Here is a 27991-nt window from a genome sequence, read left to right as displayed (position 1 = left end):
GAGTCCAGCAGCAATTCCATGTTAGTTAAAGCACCCATTCACTCATTCACATTCTGGAGGGCCTGCTAGCCAGAGACTGGGCACTGTGCCAAGGCAGTAATGTTCAAGGCTATCATCTTTGGTACCAGATCATTCAGGGACCTGGAAACAAGCCAAAATAACTTACATTTCCAGGTTACAAATGCCATGGTACTTAAGATGCCCCTGGGTCCCCCTGGGAGTCAACCTGTGGCAAAGGTCAAATTGCTGACCCAGTTTATAACAACAACAACAAAAATTTGATTCCTGCACCATCGGAGCTACAAAGGGCAAGAAGAAAATCTAGGGTAAACAGACGGTGCACAAGCAAGCTGCGTACAGATGGCTAAAGAACGCTTCCTCCACCGTGAACAGGAAGGGACTGTTTACAGCAAGAGCTCGCCAACTCTCACCAGGGCCATGAGCTTCAGGCCCTCCAGAAGCTTGCAGTTCCTGTTCTTCAGCCTGTGGGCTTCATCGATGACCACACAGCTCCAGTGAATCTTCTTCAGCTCCGGGCAGTCCGCCAGGATCATCTCAAATGTTGTGATGACGACGTGGAACTTGAAGACGCCTGACAGGGGGTTTCCCTGAGGATGACACAAGCAAAGGCAGAGCTTTACACATGGCTGGAGAGCGCAGCTGCTGGGTTACAAGCTGGACTGGAGAAGGTGGCAAGATAGACAGTCAGACCTAGGTGAGAGGCCAGTAAGCACAATCTTCCTCTTTGAGAAGAGAAAGAATAGGAGAATCAAACCAGCTGTTCTGACAAGAGAGAGAGCCCGTTAATTCAAAGAAACAAAAATCAAGACAGCATGTACCCCCACAAAAGTGAGATGATAGAGTATGGAAGGCCAAGCAAGGAAGCTTTTTGTTCATTACTTGCCATGATAAGGAAAGCTGATGGGTGTTGATCCACATGTTCCTAGCCAGCAGGTGGTCTAAACCACACAGAGCTTGAATGCCCAAAGAAAACCCTCTTTGCTAGTTTTCAGGTAGAATTAATTTCACCTTGTAACTTGGGTTCTAGAACAGATTTAACATCATGATCCTAATTCACCTGGGACAAGTGCTACCAGGCAGGACATACTTTTGTCTTTCCGTTTGTCTTACTGCTACCATCACATTTAAAAAGCAGAGCTGCGTCACATTAGAACACATCTTGAATTTCTCCTGGGTGTCTCCTGCTGCCTGTGAAAACTATGGGATGAGCCCTGCCTCTCCTGTGACTGCATTCATTTAATTTTTACCTTCTTTATGAAAACCAATGCTCAGGACAAGCCTATAAGGATACTGAGCAAAGTGCTTATACTTAACAAAATCTGTTTGCAAAATCCTGCTGTGCTTTAAACTATTTGTTTTCTCTTTATCCTTCAACCTCAAATCTGTTAACCTCCTTTCTCTCCAAACTCCCTGGCTGAGGATCCTTCCTTTGTTTACAAATCCCCCTGCTCACTTTCTTCACTGAGCACATCACAATTCAGATAAAATTTTCTGCATGTAAAAGCAACTTCGTAAGCCAACCAAGAAGCCAAGCTTTCGCTGTCCTAAAAAGAGCCTCTGGTGTATGTCAGAATGGAAAGTGTGCCCTTCAGTTCTGTGTTTTATCACAGATGAAGTTACCAGGGAGGAGTGAGACGTCTGCCTCAATAAGTACGTGACTACAGAGTAAGCCAACAGTAATTCCACGCAGGGCATTGGACTCTGGAGGACAAGGGGTAGAGAGAGGCTGCTGTGAGCACGATGGCAAGCTGCCCCTGGACCTCTACGATGAGCGGAGGGCCCACCTGCGCGTCTCTGTATACCATCTCGTACTGCTGGATCATCTGCCTGCTGATCTGGCTGCCGTGGTACACGATGGCGTTCATCTCTGTCCACGTTCGGAACTCCCGCTCCCAGTTGGTGATGGTGGAGAGTGGGGCAATGATGAGGAAAGGGCCGTGGATGCCCCTGAGGAATATTTCTGAAAGGAACGTGATGGACTGGATGGTTTTCCCCAGGCCCATCTCATCGGCCAAAATGCAGTTTTTCCTGCAGAGTAAGAAACAGACCATTCATCGTCAACGTCGGAAAGAGGCGGAGGTTGGTTACAATGAAAAAGATACTACAGAAGCGTACCTTGACCTGTAAGGTCATCGGTGGAGGTTTTATTAGCATTTTCCAGAGATGCAACTGAGGCAAGTTTCCATTATCGTTATTTACACCCTGCCTACTTCCAGAAGGGAACTATTGCAACTTGTGAGAAAATACATGAGATGCATCCATTCAAATGGAAACTAAAGATATTAAAAATTAAAATAATCGTGCGGCAAGGAGAAAATTATAAAATGCCTCAAATCTACGCCAGTTCTCTACCTGACAAATTTCATGGAAGCTAAGGCAAAAACAGAAACACAAGTTACACAATTCTCATTGTCTATCACCTGTGTTATCAAAGGACAGACTTTCAACCCCTACCCTAACTTCTGTGTCAGAGTGAAAACACTGGTCTCTTGCGGTGACCCAGAATCATGGACTGCACACAGCGGTCATCACTGAAGGTGTGGCCCCTGTTCAGTCTCGCTCATCACTGCACAGGTGGGCAACCCCAGACCTGCTGTGTTTCAGTGAGCTATGCCCTGAGTCCCACTGTGAGTGACAGAGACAAGGTTGGAACACAGGTCTCCAGAGTGCCAGCTTGGTATGTGTTCCACTCCATGTGGTCTTTAAAATCAATGCTAGATTGTTAATAAGAATGTTAACAATTCTTATTAACCCTAGAATGTTAATAAGATCTTAACCCATCTTTCTCAGATGTCATCTGCTTCACCTAGATTCTCACAGGGACTGAAGCTCAGGGTTGAAAACAACAAGTCGAGGCCATCCATGGCTCACAAACAGATGGTGGAGTTGGGACTAGAATGCAGATTCATTCTCCTTTAGAGCCAATCTGTGTTGAAGACTTGGGAGATAAAAACACAGTTTAAAGGATCTTTGGGGTTTTGTTTCATTTAGGTTGAGTCCAACCTTCTAGTTAGACTGACAAAGGAAATAAAAGAACAATGTTGATGACATCTAAAGATCATTACTCTCTGGTCAGAGAAACCAAACCAAACCAAATCTGACACGAAAAACAGAAGTCCTGGTACGTCTGATGTACAGAGATCACCCAGTAAACTGACAGCTCCATTGCACTCCTCCACCACTCTGCTATTGCCCCTCTGTGCTGGCTAAGCCCAGCGTCTCTCTCCTGGCACAAACGTTTGGTAGGAAATCAGCCCTGAAGACAGGACCGGTTCTGGTTCCACACCTGTTATACCAGTTAAAAAGAAGCCAGTTCATCCCCTCCAGCTGGTACTCCCGGAGCTGGTTACTGTTCTTATACTCTCGCGACTTCTCAAGTTTCTGCCAGGAGTCTGAAGCGGGTCGCTCCTAGGGGAGGGAGGGCAGAGAACACAGGACACAGAGCGATGTCTCAGCAGCACGGTGTGGAGAGGGATGCGGCGGGGGGGATGGGGAAGGTGGCGAACCTCACAATGCCATCCTAGAGCTACCTGCAAACTGCAGCTGCTATCTTCTGACGAGCAGGCCCTGTATTTTCTAGATTTCAGCAGATTACACTAAGAACACCTCTACAAGATTTGCAAGCAATTAATGAAGAAGAGAAACAGATTCACCTAAAATCTTGGTTAAGTGTTATATTGCTTTACTGAGACTCTTAGAAATCACTCCCACTTACATTTTAATTTCCCTACAAGCCAGCACCAAGGTTTTTAGTTTTCTATAGATAGAATTTTTTGTTATTTGTCCCTGTGGTATTAGCTCAGGAAAGTACGGTGGGTCAAATATTTTGTTGATGAGTTTCTAAAGCTAAAAAGCTTATATAATCGAAATTATAAATTCCTTATATTCACCATAAATGTAAGAGCAATCTTACTGCTTTACTTTTCAATATGAAACACCAATTTCTAAATGTAGCTGATCTCTGTTTATATGAAATGCCATTTTTATCATATATTAAGTTCTAATATATCCAGGGAGCTATATCCAGAGTCTTCATTCTGTTCCACTAAACTGTCTCATGCTGCAGTAAAATCACACTTTTGAATTACTACAGCTCTACATCTGATGGGGAATTATTTTTCAAAAATGTCTTGGCTATTTTTCAATTTAGGATTCTGTGCAACTGTAGAATCAATGTCAAATTCCCTTAAGTTTCTATTGGAATTTCTAATCCGGGGAAGTTTAAAATTTTTAAGTATTAAGTCTGCCCATCTAAAAACTTTGTTTATTTAGGTTTTAATTATTTGGACATAGATTTGATTATTTTGATTCTAGACAAATTGAGCCCCTAGACTGACACTTTTAAGATCTCAAAAAGAAAAAAAAAAAATCTTAGCTATGCCTGTAATTACATAGAGAATTTTGAGACTGCAGCTTTTCTAACAGGAGTTTTAGTTTGGGAGTTTTACTTTGGGGTATTACAGAAAGTTTACTCCCAAAATATGTTATTATCTAAAACTAAGCCATTTGCATGTGAGATTTAATAAAATATCCCCAATCATATTGTATCATTGATATACGGAGGTAAATATAATGGTTCAATCTGTCCAGACTACTGAAAGTGTGGAAACTTTCAGAAACTTACATACCACAACTTAACCTACAAAATTACGATAGCTGTACTTAGGCTAAGCTCCTTGAAATACAACTCTGTTGAATATTACTATCAGCACATAGGTACAAGGTGCTTTTAGAAATGCTGCTGCTGTTGCTACTAAGTTGCTTCAGTCGTGTCCGACTCTGTGCGACCCCATAGATGGCAGCCTACCAGGCTCCCCTGTCCCTAGGATTCTCCAGGCAAAAACACTGGAGTGGCTTGCCATTTCCTTCTCCAATGCATGAAAGTGAAAAGTGAAAGTGAAGTCACTCAGTCGTGTTCGACTCTTAGCGACCCCATGGACTGCAGCCTACCAGGCTCCTCCGCCCATGGGATTTTCCAGGCAAGAGTACTGGAGTGGGGTGCCATTGTCTTCTCCGTTTAGAAATGTAAGGGAAAATAATTTATTATGTCAAAAAAAATTTTTAAGAGAAAGCTTTTAATCCAAGATATTCTCTTATAAACTCTCTTGCTCTATTCCCTTAATTACATTCTTATCCCCTAGGAATCATTCAGCCTGGCTTCCTGAAGTTCATGTAGCTCATTTTAATGGCACTCTACCTGACACTATGGGGAGACTTTCTGGAATGTTCCTCATCTCTAGAGACCGAAGGGGCTCACTTTTAGCATCACAGGTACTGTAGAATAGACTTTCACTGCAGGTTTCTACTTTGCTGACCTGGTAGCACTCCAGATACAGAGGCATCACACACTAATCCAGTCCCTCCTCTGGGTCTTTCCGCTTTCTCCAGATTTTAGTTTTACATCACCTACTGCCCAGAAACTTCAGCGATCTAAGGATGAGACTTGAAATCAGCTAGAAGTTTCTGATGCCTAGTCTGGCTGGCTCCTCAGTGGTATCACAGACGACAGGCAAGCACCTACCCCGGGGCTCCAAAAGCTTCAGAGGCTATTATTAAATTCAAAAGAGAATTGATATTTGGAGTCTCCAAGGTGGGTCTTGACTATTAAATGACTGCTACTCTCTTTGCAAAGTCGTTACTGACACTCATGTCTCACTCTCCCAAAAACAGGCAACCAATTTTTAACCAAAAAGCTTTTAGGGATAGGATGTCCTAGTCATTAAGACAAGTGGTATAAAAACAGCAATGAGGAACTGGATAACAGTTTTTCATATAAAAATGTGGTTTTGGTGGGGCGGGGGCAACATTTCCTGGTGGCCTAGTAGTTAGGACTCTGCACCCCCACTGCAGGGAGCACAGACTTGATCCCTGGTCAGGGAACTAAGACCTTGCACACCATACAGTGTGCCCACCCGCCCCCCTCCCCCGTAAAAAAAAAAAGTGACTTAGAAAAAAACAAACTGATCATTCCAGTCTTTAGCCATCTTTAACATCTCTGATTCTCTTCCCAAGTTAGTTACACCTTAACTGAGCTCTATCCCAAGTCTGCCTCTTTTAATTACTAGGTACCCCGTGACATTTCTGCAGCTTGGTGGTAATAAGCCAGAATAAGAAAAACTAACCAATTCAACACATATGGAAAACTTATGTTTTCTCTGCCAAGTCCTAGGGATCTTTTGATAAAGGAGAGTTTGTCCCTTTAAGAGTAGTCTGAGTAAAAACAAAGGATAAAACCAAAGAAAAGAGATCACCGATGAAGAGATAAGAAACAGGAAACAAAAAAAGATACCAACAACTTATGGAGCTTCTTTCCAAAGCCAGGCAGTTCTTACACCTTCTATCTTACTGACTCCACGTGACAGCCCTATACCAAGAAAACAAAGCTCATAACCAAGCTTCTTAAATGTCACATCCATCAAACTACAGCCCAGACCTAAAGCTGACCCAGTGCTAGCAAAGTGTGATGTGGGCAGAAACACACTCTGAACCCCAGTTCCAATGGGCACAACCCACAGTAAGATGCCAAGAAACCACTCGGGAGAACCGCCTGGGGGACACCCCGGATCGCTGCATTACAAGAGACACCAGATAGTGATGTGGGTACGTTACCACGTGCTTGATTTCGGGGAGCACTTGCAGAGATTCGAATTCTTTTACTTTGGCAGGATCCACGTCCTCCTCCAGTTCCCACGTGCTCTCTTCGTAAGGCAGTGAGCACCACTTCACCAGGTAATGCGTCACCTCCTGGAGGCAAACGGGAGAGGCGCTTATGTTCTTTCTACTACGTCAGCGCAATCGATCCTGTACTGAGGACCTAGGAAACCCTCCCTATGACACAGCACACAAAGGCCATTAAAACAGAGGGCACGTGTTGACAAAACAGGAGACAAGCAAGGAAGACACTTTGGAAGAGTTAAAACAGAAACACCCACCTCTCCGGTTTCTGCATCCTTGGTGTGGGCCACCTCTAAGATGCGATCGACCTCCACATAGTCTGGGTTGAATAAGTCTTCGTCAGGCTAAGGCAAACAGGAAAGAAGAGCTAAGAAGTGACTCCCTTCCTGCCAACCCAGCACCCAGTGTTTTATCTTTAAGTGATCCCCCCAACCCTGGGCTCTATCGGGGAATGCAGCATGAAAAGGTCTGCTTGAGTTTACTTAGGTCCCATTTATTTTTATTTCCATGACTCTAGGAAGTGGGTCAAAGAGGATCTAGGTGCAATTTATGTCAAAGACTGTTCTAAGTTGTCCTCTAAGAGTTTTGTAGTTTCTGGCCTTACACTGAGGTCTTTAATCCATTTTGAATTCATTTTTGAGTATGATATTAGAAAGTAATCTAACTTCATTCTTTTATATAAAAGAATGCCCAGTTTCCCAAGCACTACTTATTGAAGAGGCTGTCTTAGAACACTGTAAAGCAATTACATTCCAATAAATTTAAAAGACAACAAAAAAAAGGAGGTTTGCTTAAATAAGTCAACTCACCAACTTTTCTTACTGTCCCCAAATCCTGCCCTTCAGAACTACATTTAAAGGCACAACCACACCTTCCAGGTTGCACCACAGGTAAGGATTTCCTACTGGTCATTTCAATGCATGCATGCTAAGTCACTCAGTCGTGTCCTACTCTTTGGACTATAGCCTGCCAGGTTCCTCTGTCCATGGAATTCTCCAGGCAAGAACACTGGACTGGGTTGTCGTGCCCTCCTCCAGGGTTATTAAGTACCGAGCAAAAATCAGCACAAAGAGGATTTCGAGAGATAACCCACGGAAATCCAGAATGTTAGTTTCTTTTTCTTCTTCACACCAATAACAGTTAATAACTGGATGGATGCATGAGGGGAGCTTCTGGGGATACTGATAATGTTCTATTCCTTGATCTAGGTGGTGGTTACATAGGAGTGTTTATTTTGTAAAAGTTCATTGAGCTGTACTCTTAGGACTTATTTACAGTTAAATAGACCACGCTTCCCGCACCGCCCCCTCTCCAAAGTGTACCTATAAGAACAGTAATAAGCAAGATTTAGAAATAGTCAATGTGTGTCCAGTGCTTTCATCTAAGCCTCTAAACTACTTCATGAGTAGTAAGTGCTGAAAATACTTTCGAGATGAGAGAACTGACTCAGAGAGGTTGAGTATGTCCTGTGGCCAGGGTCGCAAAGCCACATGGACTGGAGGAACGCTTATCCAGGTCTTTCTTGCCCAGAAGCCCTCCTCCAAACTGTAGGGGTGTTCTCACTGCCCCTTAAGCTGGAAGGCACTTTAGGAGCTATATAGTTTCACCTTCCAATCTACACAGGAACACTTCTTACAGCAACCCTGGCAAATCCACCCTTGGATTCAATTACTCCTATGTTCAGGAATTTATTGCCCTCTGAGACCTGACCCATTGCCAAGACAGCTTTACCTCTGCCTGTTCAGTAGTAGCATCACAATCTTTATCATTATCATTATCAAATTACTGCCTAATTTTCCTCCTGGAACTGTGACTCACTGGAGTGAACTGCTTCCTCTACAGAAGCAGCAGCCAAGTGACTCTCTCCTCTTGGTCTGAATACCTCCCAACCCCAGGTGTTCAACGTTCTTCAGATGCCATGTTTCCAGATCCCTCGGTGATGCAGAGAGCTAACGTTTGTGGAGCAGTGACCGTGGGCCGGGCGCCATGCTAAGCACTTTCATCAACACTGTGTCATTTAATCCTCCCAGGTATCGTGAGGTTTAGGAGGATTTCTGATTTATGAAAACAAAGGATGCTGAGTCCAGAGGAGCTATTCAGTTGGCCCAAGGACGTTCAGCAGTGAGTGGACACCGGTGGGTGTGGGTGTTGGGGGGGGCGCCAGCACTGGGCATCCACTGCCCACCTTTGCTCTCGATCACTCGGACATGCTTCTGCCCACTGTTAACAGTTCTCCTCCAGCTGCCCTCAGGCTTTACAAAGTCTCTCACTGAATCCTGGTACCCACATCAGAACAATACTCAGGAAAGAATACAGCATGGCAAGCAGGATGCCATCTAGGATTACTGGCAACTTTTAAGCCCCACCCTACTCTTGCTGATGTTGTTCAGTCGCTCAGTCACATCCGACTCTTTTGTGACCCCATGGACGGTAGCCCACCAGGCTTCTCTGTCCATGGGATTTCCCAAGCAAGAATACTGGAGTGGGTTGCCATTTCCTTCTCCAGGGGATCCTCCCAACCCAGGGACCGAACCTGCGGTCTCCTGCATTGGCAGGCGGACTGTTTACCACTGAGCCACCAGCTCTTGGTTCACAGTGAATTTTGTCCCTTGAGCTGCGATCCAGCCATCTTCCCCACTCCAAAGTTGTACAGATCTTCACAATACCAATGGAAGCCATTACACTGACTTATTGCCATTTGCAGGATTTACGTCATCCTTGCCTGTCCCGGTGAACCTGAGCTTGGACTCCGTTCCTCGTTCTCCCAGTGCTGGGTCTGGTGCTGAGGAGTCAGGGGCTAACAGGCCTCCGGCGCCGTGGGGTGTGGGAAACACTCAGCCTTCTAGCCTGACTCTCCTTCACACGTGCCCCTGGCTACCTCATGAAGCAACTGGAAGTAATGTGTATGAAGAAGCTCTATTCAGAACTAGGTTATTATTTACAAGAATATCATTTATGCAAGTTATGAGTAAAACTGTCGACCAGGTCAAGAGTGAAGACAGCATTACAGCAACTACTTCCCAATTTTCCTTCCTCTCATAGTGGCCTCCAATCTCCTCCCATAACTGTCAGTTCTCACCAGGATCTCACCAGGGACTCCCACTATGGTATTTCTACACACCCTAACAGTTTTCTCTCTCAATACCCAACCAAGGGAAGAAAAAAAAGAAAAATCACTCTCTTGGGCATAAATCAGAAACAAGACTCATGGGGCTTCGTAGACTGCATTGAGGAGTCTGGATTCTGTTCCAGGGAGACAGGAAGTGCTACAGGGTCTAAGCAGGCAACCCTCCTCACCGGCCTGGGCACAGCCAAGTGGTGACTGAGCACGGAGCCTGCGCCTGGTGTCCTGGAGAGAAACACAAGGAAGGCGAGGCCCCGTCTGCCGCACAGGGCTCAGAATGGCAGACCCAGACCTGTAAACAAGTCGCTATGCTGCAAATCCTCGCTAAAATAGACGTGTGAGTGCGATGTTCTGGGAACCCAGGGAGAGCATCCAACAGGGCCTCAGGACGGCTTTTCCAATTCCAGCCCTTCCTTTCCCTGATGCTCTATCAGAGGAATGATGCCATAAAAAAGAGTTCTCACAGGCTTTACAACGAGCCGGAGAGGCCTGGGGCCAAACGTTGAGGCTAAAGAGAAAGGACTCCATATTGGGACAAAAAGAACACTTACTGACACCGTCCTAAAATAGGTTTTTGGCATTTGCGGGAAAAGGAGCACCATGTGAACAATGAACTGGTAAGTTATGTGTGGCAGTTTGCTATGATTTGATGGCATCTGAGTGCACTCTTAAGGTTGCTTATTTGTGACTACATTTTAAAAATAATTTATATTGTTTTTTCTTTTAAGTTGTCTGTATAAAATTGAAAAATTACACGTTACAGAAAATAGAAATCACCATGATCCTACTGAATAGAGAAAATTAGGTCAGTGATTTCACATAAACTCAGACATTTTCTATGCATTATTATGGTGATTCTTTTCCCCTGCACACCCACCTCCCACTCTCACCCCCAATGCTGGAAAAGATTGAAGGCAGGAGGAGAAGGGGATGACAGAGGATGAGATGGTTGGATGGCATCACTGATGCAATGGACATGAATTTGAGCAAGCTCCAAGAGATGGTGAAGGACAGAGAGGCCTGGTGTGCTACAGTCCATGGGTTCCCAAAGAGTTGGACACAACTAAGCGACTGAAGAACAACCAGCCCCAAAACAGAACTCTCATATGCTGTAGGAGCCTAATGTTTTCAATTAACAATAATTTACAACATTAATCCCCTTCCTATTGACATTAATAATCGTCCTCCAGTATCACTTTTACTAGCTGCGCAGTACTACACTCTGTGAAAGGTATCATAATTTAATAGTATTTATTACCTAACGTTATGCTTATTTTCAATTTTTCACCAACATAAACTGTTTATCATAGCTAAGTCTTTGCTCTAAGATCTGATAGTTTCCTTAGAAATAAATGATGGAATTAGAACTGCTGGGACAAGGGCTATGCAAATATTGAGGCATTTGACATCTGTTGTCAACCTGCTCTCCTGAGAGGGCATCCTAGGTTATGCTCCCAAGCCGTGATGACAAGAGGGTCTCTTCCATACACCTTCACCAGCAATGGATGATACTTATTTCTAAAACCTTCCAGTATTTGCTAAGTGAAAACTAGAAGATTCTCATCTTAATTTGCATTTCTTTGGCTGCTAATGAAATGGATTACTTTTTTTGTATGATTAGTAAATAATTTTCCCCCCTTCCCTGAATTCCCCAATAATCTGTCCATTTTTTTCCATTTAGGATTTTGTATTTTTCTTAATTTTTATTGGAATATAGTTGCTTTACAATTTTTAGTTTCTACTGTACAGCAAAGTGAACCAGCTACAAATATACATAAATCCCCTCTTTTTTTGGATTTCCTTCTCAGCTAGGTCACCACAGGGCACTGAGGAGAGTTCCCTGTGCGATACCATAGGATCTCAATAGTTACCCATTTATATACAGTAGTGTAAGTATGTCAGTCTCAATCTCCCAATCCATCCCACTTCCCTGTATCCATACATCTGTTTTTTATGTCTATGTCTCTATGTATTTTCCTTTTTGAATTATAAGAGCATTTTTTATCATTACAGCTTTTTGTCATATGTATATGAATGTATATCATGTCTGTGTCTATGCAAATATAAGTAAGGTTTCCATACTGGATAAGAATGCATGTCTTCTATGTAGATGCATCCGACTCTTCATGACCCTATGGACTGTAGCCTGCCAGGCTCCTCTGTCCATGGAATTCTCCAGCAAAGAGTACTGGAGTGGGTTGCCATGCCTTCCTGCAGGGGACCTTCCCAACCTAGGGAGTGAACCCCCATCTCTAATGGCTCCTGCACTGGCAGGGAAGTTCTTTACTACTATAGTGCCACCTGGGAAGTCCAAAGTGAAAGTGTTAGTCGCATCTGACTCTTTGTGACCCCATGGACTACTGGAGCACATCAGGCTTCTTTGTCTATGGGATTTCCCAGGGGAAGAGTACTAGAGTGTGTTGCCAGTTCCTTCTCCAGGGGATCTTCCTGACCCAGGGATCAAACCCAGGTCTCCTGCATTGCAGGCAGATTCTTTACTGTCTGAACCACCATGGAAGCCCAGTTGTATGTAGGTATGCATGTACACAATTAGGAAATACATATATGTACCTATGTACTTACTTTAAGATTTGTGGTTATTTTCCAATTTATAGACAGTAAAGATGCTCTGATATCCAAATCCATCAATCCTTCCTCTTACTACACTTAGAAATTCCCAAGTTGATATATTTATTTACTTATTTTCTAACATTTTGGCTTGGTTTCTATTTTACACCCAAACATTAATTCTTGGAATTACCCTTTTGGGGAAGCGGAGGAAGGACATGAAAAAACTGTGCACACATTCCTTTTGCCATAGAATGTAACCACAATGCAGATTCTTAGGAGTTATCATTTGTAAAGTTTGAGCCTTATTTCATTTTGACTTAAATCTGGACAACTTGTATCTCAAATCAGGGCACGCCTAAGCAATAGATCTGCATGGGACTTCAACTTAAAGAAACTTAAACCTGGGATCTAATACTGCAGGAAAAGCAGTGATGAAATTAATAAGTAATGCTTCACCTCAGTAAAAATGTGCTTCATCTGGGCTTGCTTATTCCTAAATCGCTTGATCTTCTGTGCGATGCGAGGGTCCTTTTCGAGTTCTTCCATTGTGGCCCATTTACAGTGTAAGTAGGAACTATCCAAAGACACACAGATTGTGAGAACCGGCAAATAATCAGACTTTAAAGTTTCAGTAACGAGGGTGACCATCTACCATGGCAGCAGCGGAGTGGCTTGCTGTGGAACTGCTGGAGACTGAAGGGGCCATGCCCTTCAGGACAAAAACTGAACACAGGACCAGGCAGCAGTTCCAAGCAACGGGTCACTCTGTGGCTTCCAGAGAAACTGGCTCCCAGTTAGAGGCAGGACAGGTATAGGGAGGCTAGCACTCATGCACATTAGTGGAAGTGGGCACATAGCAAAGAAAAAAGGGAAAATGCAAGAGAGCAGAAAAGTATAGGCTATAGGACTGTGAGTCTCCACATTGTGTGCAAACAGGAACTGCACAGGGAGCTCTGAAAACACGTCAACCCTTGGGAACTATACCCAGAGAAGTCAGCTGGCCTTGAGGGCAGCAAGGGCTTCAGTAGTTTTAAAAATTTCTCCAGGTGACTCTGAACAAAGTTGAGCACTGCCCTCTAAGGTGAACTTGAGCCAATTAAGGTCTGTGAGTCACACCTTAGGGGCCATTCTTGGAAAATATAGAAGATAATGATGGGATGAAGGAAAGACGTTTTATTCATATAAAATCCAAATAAAGGAATACATTAAACAGACGTACAAATTTCTATACTTGACGTAGAACAGCTCCAGGTCGAATGGGGGTTCTCCCGGGTGGACCTGTAACCCAAAGCAAGCCGTTATCAGCCTAGACCCCTGTGGACCACTCTTAAGTACCAAACAAAAAAGGTAAATCAAGCGCTCCTTCTTGGTTTAGAATATCTCTCGAGGACATTTGCATTTTACCAGGTCGGGTTTTTTTGGCAGCTCTGGAGCAGACTTTCTAAAGGTTGAACACACAGCTAAGCTACAACGTAAAAAAAACAAAAAACCTCCTGGTGTCACTCGGAGACCTCAGCTAGGAGGGCACTCAGCTGAGAAACCCCAACTGGCCCAGGGCTCTGAGAGCTGCTTCGAAAGCGAGAACATGCATTTTCAGCGTCCCTGCCAACCCGGGCTACCCTCCCCCCACCCCCTGCTTGTTCCCCACACACTCCAGAGGGGTTCACTCTCAAAGCAAGAAGTCTTTCATAAATCCTCCAGGTAACAAAGAAACCATGCTCTCCTCAACTCTATTTTCTTATGCTCTTTCACACCAGGGATTTTCTCTAGAAGTTCCCTATGACAGCCCTGAAGACATCGAAAAGAAAAGTTGTTTGCACTGGGAGTCTTTCCCCATCTCTTCTTCGTGGCTCCTTGATGACTTTCAGTGAGTTGTGGCAACTAAGAGGTCAATACCTACTGCTAGGATCACAGGGAAGAAAAACATCAATTTGGGTCATACTCAAATATTTAAGAATTTCATGTCCTAAAATCTTCTACAGAGGTAAACCTAAGTGTCAACTAGCCCAACAGCGCTCCTGCCTAGCTCTCAGTCCAGCTGAGAAGGACCATTCCAGAGACATCTTTTAACAGAGGGTGTAATGTGCGCTAGAGACACACAAGCCAGAAACATCAGCCACCAACCTCCTGGACAGTCTTAGATGCCAGGATCTTCTCAATGATGTTTGCGTCATCTTCTGGAGGCTCCTGAAGACAGAGGTGAGAGAGAGAGAGTGGATTACTGGCACCACAGAAGCCATGAAATAATTCTACAAGAAATGCTACAATAGATACTACTTGGTCCAAAGGTTCACCTTTGAGTACAGAGGCCTCCATCCTGCCAGCTCAGTGATGCAAAGATGGTACACAGTCTAACCTCTGTGCACGACCTCCCCCTTCCCCTCCCACATGAGCAGGGAAGTTACTCTGCTTTGCAGATTCTTGACTTCAGAGCTGCCTTTAGCATTACTAAAATTGGTCCTGGGACCTCCCTTCTCTGCCCAAACTGCTTACATGTTACTGCATAAAATTTTCAAAAAGGCATAATATGAAAGAGTCTGGGGGCTTCAGAAGCAGAAGGCCCCAATTCTGACACCTTTCAGCTGTTGACTTTGGGCAAGTCAATTAACACTCTTAGTTTCAAATCTATTAAAATAAGAATGAAAATACATATATCACTAGGTTACTGGGAGGATAAGATGGCATGTGAAAACATTTTTTGGACAGTAAGCATTAGGCAAATGTAAGGCGTAACTATTCTCTACTAAATGGTACCACTGTTCCCCTCTGTATCTGGAAATCGCTTTCTGTTTTACTGATCATCCTTTGACTACAAATCCCAACTGGAAACAATTTAATTACTTCCTTTCTACTTACATATCAACATTTTCTAATCTCCATGAAATCTCTTTCTACAGAGGAATACTTGATTTAAAAATATTTGCATTTAAAAAAAACAACAAACTTGGGACTTCTCTGATAGTCTGATGGCTGAGTCTGTACTCCCAAAGCAGGGGACCCAGGTTTGATCCCTGGTCTGGGAACTAGGGCTTCCCTGGTGGTTCAGATGGTAAAGACTATGTCTGCAACGTGGGAGACCCAGGTTCAATCCCTGAGTCAGGAAGATCCCCCGGAGATGGGAATGGGACCAACTCCAGTATTCTGGCCTGAAGAATTCCATGGACAGAGGAGCCTCGTGGGCTACAGTCCATGGGATCGCAAAGAGTTGAACATGACTGAGTGACTTTCACTTTTTTTTCTTTCACTGGGAACTAGATCCCACATGCTGCAGATAAGAATTCACATGCTACAACTAAAGGTAAATAAATAAAATTAAACAACAGAAATTTAAAAATAAAAATAAAATAAACAATAAACTTACAAAAGGATACACTGGGTCAGAACACTCCTGTTAAACGTTCTTCCTAAGATTTCAGTTGAGCAGTTTTATTTCAGTGGTTTCAACGGCACTATATGACTTTTCCAGGTCTAGCATTTATCACAATAAGAACAGTGTATGAACAGAACACACACCCCAACCCTAACTCTCAGAATAACTAGTTGGGTTCCTTCTCAGAACTTTCCAAGAGGATGATTTGCGCTGCATTATCATTGCCTTCAGTCTACCCACTCTAGGGCTCAACTATCCCAAAGTCATACCATTACAGAAAACATATTTTCTAAGAACTTAAATCAAGCTTTTCCCAGAAAATTGATAGTAAGAAACGACGAGCAGGGCAGATGGTGGAAGAGAAGTATGGAAATCAGCAGACGCTGACAGCTGCTCCCAAAGGCTACGCATATTCATTATGTCCCCCTGGACACATGGCACTGTGAAGTTAATCCAAAATGACAAGTCTTTTCCCACTGCTCAACCGGAAGATCAGTGAACTGGGGCTGGATACAGACTCAGCTTTTGATTTCCTCTAAGTATATTTGCTCTGCTTGATTCTTACGCAGAAGAAAAGGAGGTGGAGGCAGTTCACAGTGGGTTGCCGTCTTCTCCCATCACACTAGCCTGTAATGGCAGGGATCCTTATTTGTTTTACTCACTGGTGTAGCTAGATACCTTGAGAAAGCCAGACAACAGTGGGTAATCAATGAATATTGGTTGAATGCTAAATAACAGGGAAGACAGATGGAATACAAAGGAAAGATAAAGGGTTATTCTTAATCTCTATCATATAATTAAAGCCTCCCTCTTTTTCCATATACCTGAACTTAACTTCTCTTGTCCAGATGGCTACCAGTGAAGGGCCCAAACTAGATGTCCTTTCCTGAGCAGTAAAATCACAACCCCAATCTTGCAGCCAACAAACAGAGCTTGGACTATGACAAGTGGACAGCAAGCAAAGGAACAGGGGCCGGGTTAAAGGAACCTAATGACCCAACTTCCTTCCCCGCCACTTCATTTCCTTCCTAAACTTACCCCCCATTAATTACTGTGTGTCTTTTGAATTTATGTACTGGTCTTACAGAAATAAACGCGCTATAGTCTTCATCAAGGAACGGCCAGGCTTGCCCACATAACGCTGTAAGTGACTGAGGTACGGTACACATACAGCACGCAGAGATCTCAAGCATACAATTATTGACGTTTTATATGTACACATGTACAGTAAAGTTCCCCCGAGGTAAAGTTACATTAAATTTTCAACATTCTTGGAAGATCCTCACGCCCCCTTCTAGACATAACCACTCTCAGACTTCTACTACCATTGATTAGTTTTGCCTATTATTAAGTTTCATGCAAATGGAATCATATAGCACGTGGTTCATTCTCCTGAATCACTGTGCAGTATTTTATTGCATAAATTACTTATTTACCCACCGCTTATTTATCCATGCTATTGCTAAGGAATATCTGGGTTGCTTTCAATGTTCATATAAACACACTTGGTTACCTTGGATATATACACAGGAATGCAATTACTAGATTATCAGGTTGGTTATATGTTTAGTTTTGAGGGATACTGTCAGAACTTTTTCCAAAGTAGTTGCAACCATTTTTACATCCAGCAGCAGTGCATGGGAGTTCTAACTGACTTGATATCATGAGTATTGAAAACTTCAGCCATTCCAATGGATGTGTATTCAGTTCAGTTCAGTTACATCCGACTCTTTGGGACCCCATGGACTGCAACACGTTAGGCCTCCCTGTCCATCACCAACTCCCGGAATTTACCCAAACTCATGTCCATTGAGTCAGTGATGCCATCCAACCATCTCATCCTCTGCTGTCCCCTTCTCCTCCTGCTTTCAATGCCTCCCACAGCATCAGGGTCTTTTCAAATGATTCAGCTCTTTGCATCAGGTGGCCAAAGTATTGGAGTTTCAGCTTCAACATCAGAACGAACACCCAGGACTGATCTCCTTTAGGATGGACTGGCTGGATCTCCTTGCAGTCCAAGGGACTCTCAAGAGTCTTCTCCAACACCATAGTTCAAAAGCATCAATTCTTCAGCACTCAGCTTTCTTTACAGTTCAACTATCACATCTCCTCAATTCCCATTTCCCTGATAATTAGAAGGTGCTGAGCATCTTTTCATATGCTTATTGGCCCTCAGTTCAGTTCAGTCACTCAGTCATGTCCGACTCTTTGCGACCCCATGAATCGCAGCACACCAGGCCTCCCTGTCCATCACCAACTCCCGGAGTTCACTCAAATTCACATCCATCACAGCTTTCTTCACAGTCCAACTCTCACATCCATACATGACCACTGGAAAAACTATAGCCTTGACTAGACGGACCTTTGTTGGCAAAGTAATGTCTCTGCTTTTCAATATGCTATCTAGGTTGGTCATAACTTTCCTTTCAAGGAGTAAGCGTCTTTTAATTTCATGGCTCCAATCACCATCTGCAGTGATTTTGGAGCCCCCCAAAATAAAGTCTGACACTGTTTCCACTGTTTTCCCATCTATTTCCCAAGAAGTGATGGAACCAATGCCATGATCTTCGTTTTCTGAATGTTGAGCTTTAAACAAACTTTTTCACTCTCATCAAGAGGCTTTTGAGTTCCTCTTCATTTTCTGCCATAAGGGTGGTGTCATCTGCATATCTGAGGTTATTGATATTTCTCCCGGCAATCTTGATTCCAGCTTGTGCTTACTGGCCCTATGAGGCTTCTATTCAATTCATTTCCCTATTTTAAAAACTGTCCTTTTTTTTAATTGTCAAGAGTTCTTTATATTTGCAAGAGTTTATATCTTTATATATTTCTGAATAAGAGTCCTGTGTTATGATCTATACTTTTTCTATCAATCTATGGTTTGCCCTCTCAAACTGGAGATGTGTCTTTTGATGAAGAGAAGTTCTGTATGATTCACCTTTTTTTCTCTTTTGTATTTTTACGTCCATTGAATGAATCTTTGCTGCCACCAAAGCCACAAATAAGCCACATACATAGTTTTAAATTTCCTTATAGCCACATTTATGCTGGGAAAGGTTGAAGACAAGACGAGAGAGGGGCAACAGAGGATAAGACGGTTGGAAGACATCACTGACTCAATGGACGTGAGTTTGAACAAACTCCAGGAGAGAGAGAGAAAAACAGGGAAGCCTGGTGTGATGCAGCTCATGGGATCGTAAAGAGCTGGACATGATGACTCAGCGACTGAATGACAACAGCAGCAGCTACATTTAAAAACAAATGAATTTGATTTTAACAATATTTTAACTAACATAGCCAAAATATCATTTCAACATGCGATCAATATAAAATTATTAATGAAATAGTTTATCCTCTTCTTCTCATACTGAGTCTTTAAAAATCTGTTCTGTACTTTGTTGAGCAGATCTCAGTTTGAACTAGGCTGTTTCAAATGCTCCATAGCCACATACAGCTCTATTTTTGGCCCACTGGTCTATGTGCTCTTATGGCAACACTACGCTGTCTTCATTTTTGTAAACTGATTACAAAGTATGGATTATAAGTCTTCCCCCTGGGTTCTTCCTTTTCAAGATTGCCTTGGATAGGGTAGATCTGTATTTCCATCGTCAATTTCCACCAAAAAAGCACTCTGCCTAGATTTGGACTGGGACTGAATTACAGATAGCTTAATTTTGAAAACATGTATATCATATTATCACTCCATTTACTTAGGGCTTCTTTCCTTTGTTTCAGCCATGTTTTTCATACAGAGGGCTTATATATCTTTTGAGAGTTACTTCAGGGTATCTAATACCTTGATACTATCATAAGTGGCATTTTACAATTTTCCATTCCTGATTTGATGTTGCTAGTTTATAAAATAAGTATACTGTAAAAGGTATATTGTAATATTACTATATTATAAATGGTGCCAATACATTTGTTTGATCCAAGGTTACCATAAACCTTCAAACTTTAAAAAAAAAAGTATCTGTAAAGTGCACTATATCAAAGAACAATAAAACAAAGCATGCCTCTATTTCTTCCCTTTCCTTAGTGCAGGACCTCCAATGTATTTCTGAATATAAATGAGAACAGTGGAATCTTTTTCTTACTTGCTAATTCAGAGGGAAGGCATTCAGTACTATACCATTTAATATAATATCAGCTGTCAGTTTTTATCTAGTGCTTTATAAGATATTCTTTTAGTATCTGGTTTCTACAGTTTAAGATATGCCTAGGTATGGTTTTCTTTTGTGTGTTTCTCCTGCTTGGGGGTTACCTAACATTGAATCTACTGATTGATATCTTCCATCAGTTTTGGGGACTTTTTGGGTCTCCACTAACCCAGGTGTGATCCCAGGGTGGAGAAGATCTCCTGGAGGAGGAAATGGCAACCTACTCCAGTATTCTGGAGAATCCCATGGACAGAGGAGACTGGCAGGCTACAGTCCATGGGGTCGCAAAGAGTTGGACATGACTAAGTTACTGACGTTTGCTTTTCTGCACCTAGGACGCTGAGCAGAGCATCAGGCCTTTTCACTGCACCCCAGTGGTCTCTCTATGCATTTATGCTTTGCTCTGTTCTTTCCATCCACTTTTCTGTGTGTCAGTTTAGAAACTTTCTACTGATCTGCCTTCAAAGTCACTAATCTTATCTTCTATTATATCTAATCTGCTTTTAAACTTACCTATTGTGCTTTGAATTTTACAAATTTTCAGTTTTACAGAGTTGATCTGATTCTCTTTAGAGCTTCAATTCTCGGTTGGAATTCTTTACTTTAAAACTTATTTTGTCCATCTTTTCCTCTATTTTCTTTAACTCATTAATCATAGTAATTCAAAAATTTTTTTTCTGCTAACTCCATTATCTGGATCATCTGGGCTTTGCTTCCATTAATATTCCTGATTGTTAGTCAATTTCTCAGCCTTTTCAATGTCTAATAATGTTTTATTGCATGGTGAATATTGTGAACAAAAGAATCACAGCAGCTCCAAATGCTTCCTATTTTCTCCTTGATGAACAGGGAGAAGGAATGGGTCCCACTGGTCCAGTCCAATCAGGCTCTGCTGGGTCAGGACTGGGTCACCGTTCTGTTAAGACTCAGTCCATCTCTTGTTTGATCTATTCCTTGAGACCAAATGCTCACGGTCACTTGACTGTAAGCTCGGCAGGTCTTTTTACTCCTCAGCCCTGAGTCTTCCAATCCCAAGCAGGTTAACAATCTCTCTTAAGGCAGAGTCAGTTTTGTTTTGCAGTAGACCCATCCTTTCAGTGAGAGTTTATCTCCTAAGTAATGCAAGACTTTGAGATTTCAATCTGCTTTCTGGTTCAGCCACCCACTTCTTGTACTACCCCAGAACTCAGCAAATGTCTTCTGGGGAAGGCTCCTTGCTTTGGGGATTTCTCTAGTTCCCAATCATTTCATCAGCCCTGCATAATCAACCACCATCAGGGTCAGATGGTTTCTCGTCAACCCAGAGTAGGCCTCTTTTTGGGCCCAGCCTAGTGCTCAGCCCCTACCCAGAATTACAGAATGCTTCCAGAGAAGAAAACAGTCAGCACCGGTCAGCTCATCTAGGAAGAGCTCTTTTCTGTCTGGAATTTTAGTGCATCTCATTCTTGCTGCTTCCACAGCTATCTGATGTCTTTAAAAATATGTTCTTTGCAAGTTACCTTTTTCTTCCCCCTTGCAGCAAGTGTTGGCCTGCCATGCCCGACTATTTCTTACCTGAAAATAGAATCCTCCAACGCTAATTCTTATTTCTGCAGTTCCCTAGGGCCTAGTTTGGAGCTTTCATTTTTATCTATATTCATTCTCTAGGTGATCCCATCCAGTCTCATGGTTTTAAATACTGGCTATATGTGTCTTGCCTGCCATATTTATTTATCCTGGGCTTCCCAGGTGGTGCTAGTGATAAAGAAGCCACCTGTCAATGTAGGAGATACAAGAGATGCAGGTTCTATCCCTGGGTCAGGAAGATCTCCTGGAGGAAGGCATGGCAATCCCCTCCGGTGTTCTTGCCTAGAGAATCCCATGGACAGAGGAGCCTGATGGACTACTGTCCACATGGTTGCAATGAGTCAGACATGACTGAGGCAACTTAACTCGCATGTGTGCATGTTGTCCGGACTGCCATATTTATTTAATCCAGCTTAGAACCCCATAATTACAGACTCCTTTATCCAATTGTTATTGGTTATCACCACCTATTTCAGAAATATACCACACTTCAGATGTCCACAAACAAAACTCCTAGTGTCTTAGCCAAGCCACCAATCCTACCCCTTCAAACTACAGTTCTCTGACAAATGGATTAAAAAGAACTCTATCCCTCTGGATGTTCAACCCCAAAATCCTGTAATTCCCAATTCCTCTCTTTTTGCGCCACACACCCTATCTCATCAGACAAGAGATCTGTTGAGTTTACCTTCAAAGTATGTTCAGAACCCAGCCATTCCTCACCACCTCCACTGCTTCTACCCTGGTCTAAACCACCTTCATCTCTCACCCAGAGTATTCCCAATCATCTCTTAAGTAGTCACCTTGTTACCCTGCCTGGCCTACTGGTCTATTCTCAACACAACTATCAGAATGGCCCCTTCATTTAAGTCATCCTTTTGCTTAAACTGCTTAAAATGCTTTTCTTTCAACTTGGGAGTAAAACCTCAAGTCTCCCAAAGGTCTTCAGAAGCCCACAGAACGTGTCCCCAGCCTCTCACCTCCTGTCATCTTTCAACTCCTTGTCTGTCCCTCATACACACCAGGCACGTTTCCACCTTCAGGACTCTGCTAGTCCGTCTGCCTGAAATGCTCTTCTCCCTACACGACTCCCTCACTCCTTTACTTCCTTCAGTTCTTGGATCATATACTACCTTTGTGAGGCCAACACTGATCACCCTATCTAAAATTGCAACCTTCATTCTTGAATTTCGTTAACACTCCTACTCTGATTTTTTTTTTCCATAGCACTTACCACCATGTACACACTACACAATTTTACTCTTTCCAGGTTGAAAACCAGCCTCTCCCGAGTTATTTCTACCCTTTGGAAGTTCTGAGCTTAGCCCTTTGGCCTGACACCCCACATAGGCTGAAAACCCGGCAAACCTCTGGAGGAGGAGATGGGCTGTGTGCATGCCACAGGCTCCCTCCACAAGGGCGGGGACTGCCGGCTCTTTTGTTCCCTGATGTTATCTCCAGCGCTCAGAACAGTCCTTGGTACCCAATAGTAGTAGGCGCTCAATAATATTTCTGAATAAATAATGTTAAGAGATTTTATAACACAACATGGGAACAGCAGTATAGAGCAAGTGCTACGGGCACACAGAGCCAGAGCGGCTGGCCAAATCAGAAGAGGCTTTGAAAAAAAAAAAAAAAAAAGAAGAGGCTTTGGAAACAAGTTAGATGTCTATTAGCCTTAGACTTTCATCACTGCCAACTACCTTTCCTACCTACTTCCAAGTCTGTACGAACCAGACTAACAAGCAAGCGTTCCCACGAGTGTACCCACGCTGAAAGAACCACGGTCTCTCCTCACCAGCAGGCGACTTCAAATAGGCTCTCCCTCCTTAAAAGAATTTTCTTTATTTGACTCCGTATTTGGGGGAGGGGAGCTTCACCGGGTCTTAGTTGCAGAGCACAGGCTTTTTCCAGCTGCAGTGACCAGGGGCTACTCTCTGGTTGTGGTGTGAGGGCTTCTCGTTGCAGTGGCTTCTCTTGTTGCAGAGTATGTGCTCTAGAGCGAGTGGGCTCAGAAACTGTGGCCCACGGGCTTAGCTGCCCGATAGCATGTGGGACTTTGATCAAATCCATGTCCCCTGCACTGGCAGGTAGATTCTTAACCACTGGAGGTCCCTTCAAATAGTCTCTGATTCTTAACTACCATGAAAAGCAGAAAAAGATGGCTTCTGATGGAAAGATGTTGATTTCTCTTTAGTTTTTAACCAGGACCCAATCCACAGAAACATTAACATGTGGATGAAGAAGGCTCAGAACTTTACTCTGAGGGTTAAAAGGATGGAGGGCTTAAAGCATTCTTTATTATAGAAAATTTATAAGTAAAAATTAAGGAATTTGAAATAAAACTTCAGTTTGCTTTTTGGCACTAAAGAACAGGGGCTAACAGTAGAATTAAAAAAAAAAAAACAATAGTTATCATCAAAATCTGACAACAGATTTTTTTTTACTCTATCCTAATAAAAGGGAAAAAAGAGGCTAGTGTTACCAAAAACACACATCAAAGTAGGAAGAAGACTGGAAAATCAGGATTTCTTTTTCCTAAACAGAGACTGTGCAAAAGCATGATCATGTGTGTATAAACACTCAGTGTATACAGATACACCCAGATATAAACTAAATCTGCTTGCCGAACACACTTCCATAACAGCCATCTGTTCCCAACTTCTTGGAATTTTCTCAAATTATCCTTCAAAGAAGACCATTTTAATTTGTTCAATTTCATGTCAGAAACTCATGAAATTCATTTTTTCCCTTAGGGAAAAAATTTTCAACTCACATCACTCCTAACCTCAACCAACTACCTGATTCACTCTATTCAGCTAGAATAAGGAGAGCCTCTAGTGAGACATAACTCACTTTTCAAAACATTAAGTATTTACCAAGTGCTACGGAAGGTCCAAAGTCGCATCAAACAAGGTGCCCAGTCTCAGGGGCTTAGCTCTGAGTGGAAGCAAAATAAAACATAATTTTCTTAGAAATGTGCCAGGGGTAAATCCTAATCAGTGCAACAGTAACCCTAAGTCCAGCAAGAGAGCAGAAAGCATTAACAGCTTGAATTTCAAATAGTGTGTTTTCTTTCAGCTGGGCCCTAAAGGATGCTGGCTCACAAGAGGACTGCAAACAGCAAGGAAAGCTCAAACGTACCCATGGGATGAAAGGACCAGTATAGGGGAAGCAGGATGCCTATTTGGGATACCAAGGAACAGTCTTAAAAGAAAAAAAACATTACACAGAATGGGGAGTGGGGGTAGATGAGAACAGAACGCGGCCACATTCCTTAGAAGAAAATCAGGCAGGAATTTTGATCTAAAACAGGAGTTAACAGGCAAAATCATCTTAGATTCTTGAGCGGGACACTGAGAAAAGCCAAAAACTGCCCTGGGAAAATGAGAAAATGGGAAAATGAGCCTAGTAATGGAGCGGGAAGGACAGAGGGCTGGGGCAGGGAACGACAGAGGTGCAAACCGCAGATGTTTGAACGCTAGAAGCCTCAGCAGGACTGGTGGCCAGCAGCAGCCAAGAGGAAACAAAGACAGGAGACACTCGGAGGAAAGACTTGGGATGGGAAACGGTGGTGCGGCCAACGAAGAAATGGAAAGAATGAAAACCATCCTCCCGGGCCGAGTGGGACGGCAGCCTAAGTCCTGAGTCACCCGGGCTGGTGCAGAGCTGCTGTCACTCTGCCCCGGGGCCTGCCCATGGCAGTCAGGGCTGGAGTGAGAAGAGGGCGAAAGCCAGCAGGAAAACAGGCCAGTACAAAGAAGCGGAGGAAACAAGAGCCTGAGGAAGAAAGAAAGACACCTCATTCTCATCTTTCTAATCCAGGAGTTAAGAATTGTACCTGTTTCTACAATGTTTTAAGCATATTTATTCATTACTTACATTCAGTTCAGTTCAGTTCAGTTCAGTCGCTCAGTCGTGTCCGACTCTTTGCGACCCCATGAATGGCAGCATGCCAGGCCTCCCTGTCCATCACCATCTCCCGGAGTTCACTCAGACTCACATCCATCGAGTCAGTGATGCCATCCAGCCATCTCATCCTCTGTTGTCCCCTTCTTCTCCTGCCCCCAATCCCTCCCAGCATCAGAGTCTTTTCCAATGAGTCAACTCTTCGCATGAGGTGGCCAAAGTACTGGAGTTTCAGCTTCAGCATCATTCCTTCCAAAGAAATCCCAGGGTTGATCTCCTTCAAAATGGACTGGTTGGATCTCCTTGCAGTCCAAGGGACTCTCAAGAGTCTTCTCCAACACCACAGTTCAAAAGCATCAATTCTTCGGCACTCAGCCTTCTTCATAGTCCAACTCTCACATCCATACGTCACCACAGGAAAAACCATAGCCTTCACTAGGCGGACCTTAGTCGGCAAAGTAATGTCTCTGCTTTTGAATATGCTATCTAGCTTGGTCATAACTTTTCTTCCAAGGAGTAAGTGTCTTTTAATTTCATGGCTGCAGTCACCATCTGCAGTGATTTTGGATCCCCAAAAAATAAAGTCTGACACTGTTTCTACTGTTTCCCCATCTATTTCCCATGAAGTGATGGGACCAGATGCCATGATCTTTGTTTTCTGAATGTTGAGCTTTAAGCCAACTTTTTCACTCTCCTCTTTCACTTTCATCAAGAGGCTTTTTAGTTCCTCTTCACTTTCTGCCATAAGGGTGGTGTCATCTGCATATCTCAGGTTATTGATATTTCTCCCGGCAATCTTGATTCCAGCTTGTGTTTCTTCTAGTCCAGTGTTTCTCATGATATACTCTGCATATAAGTTAAAGAAGCAGGGTGACAATAAACAGCCTTGACGTACTCCTTTTCCTATTTGGAACCAGTCTGTTGTTCCATGGCCAGTTCTAACTGTTGCCTCCTGACCTGCATGCAGATTTCTCAAGAGGCAGGTCAGGTGGTCTGGTATTCCCATCTCTTTCAGAATTTTCCACAGCTTATTGTGATCCACACAGTCAAAGGCTTTGGCATAGTCAGTAAAGCAGAAATAGATGTTTTTCTGGAACTCTCTTGCTTTTCCATGATCCAGTGGATGTTGGCAATTTGATCTCTGGTTCCTCTGCCTTTTCTAAAACCAGCTTGAACATCAGGGAGTTCATGGTTCACGTATTGCTGAAGCCTGGCTTGGAGAACTTTGAGCATTATTTTACTAGCATGTGAGATGAGTGCAATTGTGCGTTAGTTTCAGCATTCTTTTGCATTGCCTTTCTTTGGGATTGGAATGAAAACTGACCTTTTCCAGTCCTGTGGCCACTGCTGAGTTTTCCAAATTTGCTGGCATATTGAGTGCAGCACTTTCACAGCATCATCTTTCAGGATTTGAAACAGCTCAACTGAATGCATGTCTTTATGTTACTTACTACCCAGTGTCAAGTACTACCTATGTTAAGTGAAAATTATGATCAACTAAAAAGTGACACTTGTTTTTGCAAAAGTTTACAGTGTGATGGCGCACACAATCAGGAGTGATATTCAGAGCAATTCGGCAGGGGCGCTGACCCATCGGTGCAGTCACGGGCTGTGAACAAGAGGTGGGTGGGTTCCAGGGATACTGGGCATAATGAATACACCACAAAACAGAGGAGGGACGCACCATACTTTTCTCTAAATAGTTCCTGGGGCTTAATGTACATTTTACTTTACTGAAGCCTTTTCATGCTGGAGAGACAAGTTAAAAAAAAAAGAAAAAGATTACAAGCCCTACCCTAACATGGTTCATGGCTTCAAAACGGCAAACAAAAACTGGCAGGTGTTTAAAGGACAGTGACATAGTTAACCATACCAGAGTGCCATGGGAGCCAGAGGAGGTGCACTTACCTCCAGCTTGAGGGGAAGCAGGGAGCTTCCTGGGCGAGGAAACCACTGTGCTCACCTGCCAGGAGCAGGCAAAGACCAGACAAAGCAGAGGGTACTGTCTGCAAAGATGCAAGAGCGGGCACAAGAGAGCACTGGGCAGTGATGCCTCGTTCAAATTCAAGTCCTTATGTCTCAGTGGCAAAAATCACACAAACCACACCAATTGCAGGAAGCAAAAACTGAGACTACCTTGTAAGAATCTATATGTTGTAAATGGGCCATAACCGGGCAAGTTTGTCTCTGTTCCAAGCACTGCCACTGGTTTGACAAAGAATGAGAAAGCAGGGAGTCACAGTGAGGATGGGAACATATTTCCACCCCTAATCCCATACCCCAGCCAGCAGACTGTCCTTTAGTCTCCAAGCCAGGTGTCAATGCTGATCTGCCAGGCCCGAGCTAGAATGAATCATGTGTAAAGACATTTGCAGCAACTCACCACTAGGCAAGCACTGCTGAGGTTGCAATTTGGGGTTGGGACAGGGGCCAGGAGCCACACTAGTGGGCTAAACATGCCAATAAGACACTGCAAAGAAAGCACGGAGGGAGCAGCAGGGCCTTTTTGGTGCTGACTGCACACCCTTCTCTGCCCCTTCTCTGCCTGTCTGCAAGCAGGCGGACACCCTTCCAAAGGGCCTTGGGAGAAGGATG

The 27991-nt window shown here is 43.4% G+C and overlaps 1 protein-coding gene across 2 annotated transcripts in view; it reads right to left on the bottom strand.

Moving 5' to 3' along the window:
* Window positions 1-27991, bottom strand: part of CHD6 (chromodomain helicase DNA binding protein 6) — a 203857-nt gene that overhangs the window by 82367 nt on the left and 93499 nt on the right. For both annotated transcript variants that reach the window (XM_040248622.1, XM_040248624.1), the window contains 8 exons: window positions 14516-14578; window positions 13611-13669; window positions 12848-12965; window positions 6954-7040; window positions 6631-6765; window positions 3308-3429; window positions 1806-2049; window positions 432-608 (listed from right to left, as the gene is read on the bottom strand). In XM_040248622.1, coding sequence (XP_040104556.1) covers window positions 432-608; window positions 1806-2049; window positions 3308-3429; window positions 6631-6765; window positions 6954-7040; window positions 12848-12965; window positions 13611-13669; window positions 14516-14578 — 1005 coding nt within the window. The remainder of the gene's footprint in view (window positions 1-431; window positions 609-1805; window positions 2050-3307; window positions 3430-6630; window positions 6766-6953; window positions 7041-12847; window positions 12966-13610; window positions 13670-14515; window positions 14579-27991) is intronic.

Source organism: Oryx dammah, unplaced genomic scaffold, assembly GCF_014754425.2.
Source record: "Oryx dammah isolate SB20612 unplaced genomic scaffold, SCBI_Odam_1.1 HiC_scaffold_10, whole genome shotgun sequence".
Lineage (NCBI taxonomy): Eukaryota > Metazoa > Chordata > Mammalia > Artiodactyla > Bovidae > Oryx > Oryx dammah.
Note: the sequence above shows the minus strand (reverse complement) of the source record. Positions and strands in the feature narration are given on the sequence as shown.